This window comes from Besnoitia besnoiti, assembly GCF_002563875.1.
Source record: "Besnoitia besnoiti strain Bb-Ger1 chromosome Unknown contig00007, whole genome shotgun sequence".
Taxonomy (NCBI): domain Eukaryota; phylum Apicomplexa; class Conoidasida; order Eucoccidiorida; family Sarcocystidae; genus Besnoitia; species Besnoitia besnoiti.
The window spans coordinates 2,310,201-2,319,539 of NW_021703915.1; the positions used below are offsets into that span (position 1 = coordinate 2,310,201).

The following is a 9,339-nucleotide window of genomic DNA, read 5'->3' on the forward strand; positions in this document are numbered from 1 at the left end:
AGTCAAGTAATGCCTGGAGCTTCAGCACATCTGTATCCTGTGCCTGGAAACATCCCTGGCCATGTCATGGCACTTCAAATGGAGTTCTCTGCTTGCGGTTTCACGGACAAGTGCTCCGTCAGGGACAAACTCTTTTGTGGACCTGTGCGTGCCACCAGCGGCGCCTAGTCGTCCGGCACCTACCTCACCTGTACCCTTTGCATACACACGAGGGGACACACGGAGATTTCGATTACTCCACGAAACAGAACAGATGCAAGTCTACCAGCATAGCTTTGTGTTCCGTACGGCCGTAGGCTTCCATCTTCAGCGACATCTGTCTAGCAGATTTAATTAATTGCGTCTACAGCTGAGCAGTTCGACAAAAGAGAGAGAACTGAACGTTCTCTATAAGGAGTACTTCGCCGCATGCGTGTGGCGAACGGAGTAGCGGATTCCGTGGAGCCAGCAATACTAACAAGACGCGCAGCTGGAGGGTACAAGCCACGACCAGTTAGAAGCTTGTCTGCGCTCTTTGCAGTGTAGTGCCCTGAGTACTCACTTCCAGGGCGACGATCGCACATATTGAACTCTCATGTATTTGTGACGCACACGTGCGCCGTCATGTACCCTCGGAACAATATCGCAAATACTTGAGTAGGGATATGCAAGCAGCTGTCAGTCGAGGGAGTTGGCGAGAGACTCCTTTCCCAAGAGGGCCTCACTGAACAGTCGACAGACGCATTTTCGCGCCGGACAATCTATTAATGCAGCACGCGCTCCGCGGCGTGGCTTTCCTTCGGAACCTACGCTTTTCAGCCTTATGTACCACTAATTGTATGGCTGTGCCATTGATTCTCTTCTGGTGTAGCTGCTGTGTGTGTGAAAGTCTCGGCGACGTCAAAAGGAACCAGCGCTGGTGGTGCCCTCCCGCCGCAGAAGCCCTTTTTTTTGAAGGCGAGTATAAAAAGAGAAGTGGGGAGCGGCAAATGGACGAGGGAAGGAAGTGGGGGGAGCCCGGGTAGGATGCCGCCGCAGCAGCGTATCCAGGCCCGAAGACATTATCGGCGACGGCGATCCCCCCCTCAACGAGCGGACGGCAGCGTCGCTTGCTTGCATACTCCCAGGAAAGTGAACCTTAGTAAAATAAGCTTTTAAAAGCCATGCAAGCCCTGTACCCAGTCGTGATGTCTTTGCAGCCAGCCAGTGCCACGGAGAGAATGTGACCCGGTAGGGGCGTGCCTTCACGGAAACTACCGGGCAAGACACGATGGGGAAACATCGGCAACGCCTTCTATCTGACCGCTATTTTTGCATGCTGCTCTGCTGCATCTCCTTTGATTCTGTCGAGAGCGACACGAGATGGGATCCTCGGGTCGGTGAGGCAAAGGAAACCTACAGACGTTCGCTCTCGCTGTGGGCCGCGCCTGTCGTACAGACACGAAAGACAGGTTGCAAAGCCGGAACCCTCAGCTGAGGCGGCGCCCGTAGCAGTCAAGACCGATGTCTCGCAACTCAGGTGCATTTGACTGACATGACCGTCTGGGGGCGTCTGTCTTCGTAAGGCAGGTTTCCTGGCCCTTCCCTGTTCCAGTCGTGCCGTGCTCGTAGCACTGCCGGCCCTCGCCGGCCTGCTGAGAGGCAACGCTGCATGAAGAAGGATCGTATCCGCGACTTCGTTCAGGAACCCGGGCGAGGCTGGCGGGCTGCGTGCGTCGAGCTATTGCGATTCCAGACGCGCTGTGGGACCGTGAATATAGCGGATGTAACATAAGACAAGGAAGGTCGCAGGGTTCCGGCCTAAAAGTGCGTGTACCGTTATGACGTCTCAGCTAGAAAAGTAGCACTGGAGGTACGCGCGCGCCCATGCTGCCCCCCTAGGAGGAATTCCAAATGCTTTTCACTCTCAGAGTTCGCAAGTCATGTGGAATATGTTGCAGGGTCCTTTTAATTAAGTTTGGCGGGAAGGGGTGCCGAAATGCCCTGTTTCGGGGCGGCAGAGCGGTTTGCAAAGACCCACAGGTATTGCTACAGGTCGGTCAGCTGCGCGGCCCTCCGGCCTGTGTGGATGCCCCCTAACGGCAAGCTCTGCCGAAACTGTGAATGCCGGTTACTGCGGTCGTGTTCCGGTCAGTAAATATTCAGACGTATACCAGGAGCTTGTCAGTTGCATCTGTGCGGCGGAAGAAAGCCCTCCCTGAGTCCAAGTCACGCTGGCTACTTGTGGTTTTTTGGTTTTTTACCGTGCTGGTGTCACGAACTTCCCCATGACATACCACACGAACATCGATGGCTCCACGATTGCTCATCCGGCGACTGCATGGAGATAAATATCTTCTCATGCCAGTTAATGCGTACCTGTAATATATTGTGCGTGCATGGGGACGGTTGTTTTGTATACTGTACCTCACTTCGCCCGCTTGGGCCAGCGGGTGACGAGGGTTCGAGAACACCTTGACTCGCCACCGCTTCAATCCTGAGAAGACGGCGGTAAACTGATAAAGCTTCCGTGGAATGCGTTTTGACACGCGAAGAGATACACAGACACACTGCACTCTGGACGTTGTGGCACCGCCTTGGCCTGTCCGATTCACCACGCAACGGACCTATCGGCTACGCAACGTCACTCACGCCGCTGCTCTGGTCGCTGTGTGGAGAATGACTCGAGCCGCGGTAGCCAGCAACGTCAGAGCGAATCACTTGGGAGGGGGGGATGGCGGCAGCGAAAGTTTGGAATCTCAGATGCGCGTCCGTTTATTATCGTCTGCTCTGTTCTTCATCTACTTTGGACAGCGCCAGTTTTCCCAAGAACTAACGCGATCTCCTATTTTCTAGTACCATTAGGTTCTGTGTTGTTAACTCAAAGTTTGTCGCCTTCTTAATGTTACTCTACGGAATACACGGATCGGATTCTTGTTGGCCTGGCACCTGTTTAGTAACTGGATGAACGCTTTTTACGCCTGGTATGCATGGATAATACTCGACTCTTCTATAGTTTAACCGCTACTGCTGATGGCATCATATCGTGTATCGGTTTCTACAGTCTCTTATACATGGAGAAACGCGGGATAATATGCAACCGTGAGTGTGTAGAGGAACTTACATGATAGGTTGTCTCCGTTCGCCAAAGTGCAATAACGCTGTCTTCCGTACCACGTTGGTGGACACCGGGGGTGGCATGCAGTCGCACCTTGACATCGGAAAAAGGTGGCAAGAATTAGCAAAGGTGAATTTGCGCGCGAATACGTAGACATGCAGCCGTACTCCTCGCTCCCCACACCGTGGAACCCGCGACGCTCAACAGGGACCGGTGGAACACTGTCTCCATGGACATGATGGCTGGACGATACTTCCCTGTTTCCGAGGTGTTTCAACGCGCGTGCCGGCAGAACACGACCCTAGACGTCTGGAGAGTCTGTCGTGCAAGCCAACGATGTGGCTTCGGCACGAGCTTTGTCTCGGTCCTGAATGATGGCTGCCAAGTTGACAACACACGCGGCACTAACTTGCGAGCAATGCAGGCCGTCATGCAGCCGAGCCGCAAGGTTTCTCTCAGGGCTGACGAGCTGGAGGAACGGATTGGCGCCGCCGGGTGCGAGGTGATGCAAGAGACACGTGCAGACACTAGCACCGTTGTTGGCATCGCGGCGCCTGCAGCTTTCCACGCGCCCCGGTTCACGAGGTCGGCGCCCCAGCCGACCCGCGGAGATCCCCCTGAGCTCTGACCGCACCGGTGCACCCGCCCTTCGCTCTCTGCAGGACTGGTCGCAAGGGGTGGCGGCAGGGGGAACCCGTGGACGCAGACGTGTCACTTATACGTATACTGACTCATACATGAAACTTCCAAGTTTTTTCAACGCCCAGGAATGCGCTGCAGCTGGCTGGTAGTCAGTAGTATGTTTCGTCGTGGATGTCTGTGCGCTACGCTGCAAGAATGGGGCATACCCCATTCTTGCAGCATACCGTTCCGTTTGTCCTTCCACATCCCGTACACCAAGTCGGGTGCGGGGTCGCAGAGTGTCTTGTTGCTCTGTGTCACCGCCAGTGGGACGCAAAGAGGTTTCTGATCCGCCGACGCCAGACCCTTTTGAGTATCCTGCTGCCTTCTGTCGTTCTGCTGGTATTTCCGCTCTGCAAGTTTTCGCAGAGCGTAGGTGCGCGGACTGGTAGAAGCACGGGGCGCGCTGAACAGAGCCATCTGCGACGGAGACTCGCCGCTGGTGGTGCAAACGACGGCCGTCCGGAGGACCCCATCGCCACTTGTGCAGATTTACTCCGTGGTGGCTACGAAGGTGCGTCTGAGCCTCCGTCTGGAGAGGAGCAAAATCCCGAGTCGCCATCCAATCCTGTGGACTCGGAAGACACTCCGGAGGCTCCACAACCAAAGACGGAGGAGGACCCACCCACCGTTCAGCTGGATGCCGTCACGGATGAGCTTCCTGGCGTGCCAGGGCTCGTCGATCAGTTGGAGGACACCAAAGCGCGGCTGAAAAGGGAGTTGCAGGGCAGCTACCCTATTCTGGAAACACTGGTGATCTGGGAAATCATCGAGACGCAGGCCACAAGGTTACCGACCCTTTTGAAAGAGGTTGGCTTGACGGTGAGCCCCCTTGAACAGGGTCTTTCGCTTGTGACCGACCCCTCCGCTGTCGCTGCCGCGCGAGAGGCCCGAATCGCTCGCAGCAAAGCCCTCATTCTCTCTCGGATAAAGAGATTGTATTCCTCGTGCTCTGAGCTCCCCAACATTCTCCGGAAAGCTCGCCTGCTTCACCATATCGGGGGCCGCGACGAATTCCCAGAAGTGCCGGAGGGAGCTATTTCCCAAGATACCATGAAGGAGATGACGGATGTCCTCAAGAAGCTGCTCGTCGCCGGGTCGCGTTCGAAGCCCATGCAATCTGGCGACTCCCACTGGATTTGTGGAGTTTTTTTTTGAATCTTTCGTGCTACACAAGAGGTAGACAACGGCTTGGTGCCACGTCCAGCCACTCTTCCGAGGTAGCACGACGAAGCTGTGCACCACTTCAGATTTCTCATGACGACCTGCCCTACCCTTCAAATCGACGACGGCGTCACGTGTCCGGTGCACTTTTCAACGGTGATAACTACATAAGGGTTGCGTGGAGGCCAAAACTTGAGCAGTCTCATTCTGTGCATGTGATGTTAGACCCACGTTCCGGCGCAGTGGGATCTACATTGAAGCGGTGCCTGTGGGAGCGTCGGCAGGCATGCCTGCCAATCTAATACCTTTGTTTTTCTCCGACGGCGATGCGAGGGCTCACGCGTGTGGACCGACGCTCGGGTAAGTCCCGTCTCGGTTTGTGAAGGGATTTTCTCTTGAATGTGATCTTCGGCGTGAGAGTGTGATTCACTTCTCGTCTCCTCGCGGAATATTACGTTTCAACATGAGGTTGAGATTGTGCACGAAATCGAATGCGCAAGCTGTTACGCTCCTCCCCTGACTGTGTGGGTAAAGAACAATCATCAGGTGCCTTTACACCGTCTTTTTCCCGGGAGTTGGAGAGAAATAATTTTCCCTTTCGTCCGGGCTTCAAAGCACAAGCGATTATTTTTTTTTCTAACGCGCCAGTGAAGACAGGCCGCAAGGCGCTGCGTGCCGGATCCTCTTCTCAACGTGATGCTGGTTCCGAAGTGCTTCGCACGGAGATGACTGCGAAGCGTGGCAACGAAGGCATCTGCCTCCGTTGAAAGCATTTCGTTTGAGGAACGGGCATGCTCCACCGCGTAGAATCGAGCGCCACATCACCTGAGCAGAGCGAGCAACCGCAGCTGAACTTCTTGAGTCTCGACGTTTGCCTTTTGTGTGACGCACACATCCGTAATTTGCTACATCCGTGAGCGCCAGCTGCCTCCGACTAACCCACTGCCGCCGTCACCATTTAAAGTTCCCCTGTGCCCGAGTCGCACAAGTAGCAGTCTCGCCGCAATTCCCTCGTTCAGGTTCAGTGTGTATGCAGGATTTCACCAGACACACTCACGATGAGCATCTCGCAGGCCGGGCCGTCCCGCTTCAGTCTCCGCACACACACAAGGGAGGGGGTGGAGGGGTAGAGTTCGACCGAGATGAGATGCAAGGAAAAGAGTCTGGGAAAATGCAGTTGACGCCATACAGCTTCAACTTTTGCTAGACGGAGAGACTTCCGACCCGTACAAACATCGGCTTATCACTGCGCTTTGACGCCCAGGTACAGCGCGACCCGTTTCCGCACTCCTTCCCATTGTGTTGCCACGCATTTCGGTATGCCGTTGAGTGTTGTTAGCGCCTTTCGTCAACTCTCTGGCTTCTCTGCATCCTCCAGCGGTGGCTGAGCAGTTTCACACGACCTCGGTAGCCTTGCGCATGCATGCTTCGCGGAAACGACTCCGACACGACAGACGGATGTCGCCGTGAGCGGCAAAGCGCATCTCTACTTGGAGAGGGCGTGGGCGTGCTCATGCATGCGAACGGCGGTTTTCGTTTTTGCAGGTCGTCTCTCTCGCCTCCGCCGCATCCACTGGCGTTCGCGTTTTTCCTGAGCCCACGTCGTTTCCCGACAGTTCTTCTCGGCGCAAACGAAACCCCGACATCCCCTCCGGTTCGACTTCTGTGGCCCCCCACTCCTCGCTGATTTTCTTGGTGCCGTCGCTGGTTGCCCTTTGAGGTTACCCGTCCCGCACAACGTCTCACCCTTTCGTTTGCTTCTGCTTGTTCACTTTCCAGTTTGTTCCAGCTTTCGTCGCCCCGTGAGCGCCGTTTTCCTGCATGTGGCCTCGTGTCTCGTTTTCGCCGCCAGGCGCGTCTCCTCGTCGCCCCTCATTGGCCGTCAGATTGTCTTTCTCATTGCAAGGTCCCTCTCCGCCGACTCCGAGTATTTTGACCGGACCTCTCGTTATAGGTTCTTTTACACCTCGAACTTCCGTACAGACATCTGCGCCGCTGTTTAATTCGCTAAGACTGGACGCCGCGCGGTCTCCCCGCCTGTTTTTCTCTGGGCCAAAGAACTCTGCGAGCGACGACGCACGAAGCACAGACGAAAAAGTCGACGCCGCGCCTTGCGTAGTGTGTATATACACCGCAGCTGCCTGCTCGTTGTGCGAAAAAGCGGTCTTCCACGTTCGTCGCATTCTGCGTGGATTGTCGATCCCTTTTGTCTTCATCGACGCTCGGTCCTCGAACGCGAAAGCTGCTTCCCCTCCTCTCTCCGGCGGCGCAGACGTTCCAAGTTTCCTTTCTGTCGGTTTTTCTTCTTCTGAACCTGGCACTGAGGTGCTTTCCGGTGGACTCGCGAAGGCCCAGGAGACCGCGAACTGCTCACTTTTTTCTGCGTTGTCTTCCACGGACAGGAACTGGGTGCCGCCCACTTTTGCGTGTTGTCGTGTCGCCTCACAGGGAGACTGCCCACCAGCTGTGGCGTCCGCGTCGGGGAGTGGGCTTCCCACGGTCGTAGGCCTCGTGATCAGTTTAGACTGCCTTCCGTTCTTTTTTACGGCGTGTCTCAAGCGCGCCGGAGGACCTACTACCACTGCGTGTCGCTGTTTGGACGCACACACGTTTCCGCATCTCAGAGGCGAAGGCCTTCGCCTTCGAGAGCTTCTTCCTGTGATTGCCGTCGACGGACGCGTGGTGTCATCGCTTCAGCTGGACGCGCGGGCGATCCGCACCGCCATCGAGGCTTCGGTCGCTGGGCAAGCGAGCTCTTCGTCGCCAGAGGCGCCTCCGAGTGTGTGACGTCTCCACCCCTCGCCCCAGGAGGCGTTTTACTGCCTCTTCTCGACTCCTGCGGAATTCGCCTGCTTTCCGTGGGAGCCTGACGGAGCCGCCACTGGGGTCATCCGCACCCGTCTTTCTCGAGGCGGGCGTTGGAGGCCTTGTCTTTGCTTCACAGAGCCCGCAGACAACCTCTCTCCTCTTGGGTTGCGCGCCTTCTGTGGGGACCCCTTGGGGCGTCCTTCTCGGCTTCGCGCGCTGGTCTCTCTCGTTTGCGCCGAGGGTGTGCCCTGGGCTGTGCTCGCCCTGTGCCGCACTCTTCTTCTCAGACGACCTTCCCGCTGTTGCGTTGTTTCCTCTCTCCTTTTTCTCGCAATCCCGCTCGAGGCCGTCGGCGCCTTTCGCGAGTCTGTCTCGCGGCTCGCCTTCATTTTTTCTTTTTGTGAACCGAGTTTCCGCCATGCCGCCCAGGCACGACGTCACTCGCGAGCCCTGCCCCGGGCGCATCTTGGAGGATCTCGGCGGCGCGTTCGGGATGGGCGCGCTTGGTGGGTTCCTCTGGCATTTTGCGAAGGGATGGCGCAACTCGCCCAAGTACGAGAAGTTCGCGGGGGGGATGCTCTCCGGCTCGATGAAGTCGCCCCTCGTCGGCTCGTCCTTCGCCGTGTGGGGCGGCCTCTACGCGACATTTGACTGCTCGCTCATCTACCTCCGCGGCGGAAAAGAAGACAGCTGGAATCCCGTCCTTAGCGGCGCGCTCACTGGTGGCGCACTGAGCATGCGAAGCGGATGGCGCAGCTGCATGAAAAACGCGGCGATCGGCGGCGTTCTCCTCGGCATCATTGAAGTCGTACAACTGGTAAGAAAACTATGCTTTCCCGCTCAGTTAGACGCCCCCCCGCTTACACTTGAGAGGAAACACTCCTACCGCGCCTGCGTCCGCATGGACGCATGCAAGGCTCTCTGTGTGCGCAGGAGCCTTGCTCTTCCGCAGCGACGCGGACATGCGCCTGGTTCACGTGCGTGGGCGGATTTCCTCTGGCGAATCCATCCAAGGGGCATTAGCGCGTCGTCTCTACGGGGAGATGTGCAGCACAGGGCATACCAGTATCCATCTTTTGGAGTCTGCCGCGCATATGCATCGGGAAAGGAGCAATGTAAGCTGGACTGCCACAGTTTACACGTGGGCAGTAGCGGCACTGAGCGCTCAGTTTTAGTGTTCTATCCTCCTTCGGCTTTTTTCTCCCGCACCGTGGGGCACCTGCCTGCTCTGCCTGTGTTGCATTCCGCGTGGCGTGGGGTCTGTGCTGTCTCTGCGCGGTCAGGCCTTTCAGCGTTCCACGGGCGAAGGCCCGACGCCCCGTCAGCAGTATCGCCAGTACTTGGAGATGGAGCAGGCGGAGCGACGCGCAGCGGAGGCGGGCTCGAGGTCGCCGTCTTTCTTTGGCGGACTCTTCTCTCCTTCCTCGTCTTCGTCCTCATCGTCGTCTTCATCCTCTTCTTCATCGTCATCCTCTTCTTCGGCCGCTGCTTCATCGTCGTCTCCCGCGTCAGGTGGCAGCTTGCGGTCCTCGGAGTTCCTCACGGAGCGCACGGGCGTCTCCTCCGCGTAGGCGAGCATGGCGGGGGGAGGGAGGGGGGCGGGCGGGGCT

The 9,339-nt window shown here is 57.0% G+C and overlaps 2 protein-coding genes across 2 annotated transcripts; both read left to right on the forward strand.

The window, feature by feature from the left end:
* Positions 1-3,494: 3,494 nt before the first annotated feature.
* On the forward strand, positions 3,495-4,915 carry BESB_073380 (uncharacterized protein; the record flags this gene model as incomplete). The annotated part of the gene is made up of 2 exons (XM_029365711.1): positions 3,495-3,578; positions 4,127-4,915. 2 exons carry the CDS (start codon positions 3,495-3,497, stop codon positions 4,913-4,915), a joined length of 873 nt encoding a protein of 290 aa, XP_029218195.1.
* A 3,232-nt stretch (positions 4,916-8,147) lies between these two features.
* On the forward strand, positions 8,148-9,300 carry BESB_073390 (putative TIM17 protein; the record flags this gene model as incomplete). Its single annotated transcript, XM_029365712.1, has 2 exons — positions 8,148-8,546; positions 9,013-9,300. The coding sequence occupies 2 exons, from the start codon at positions 8,148-8,150 to the stop codon at positions 9,298-9,300; spliced, it is 687 nt and encodes a 228-aa protein (XP_029218196.1).
* Between the last annotated feature and the right edge of the window lie 39 nt (positions 9,301-9,339).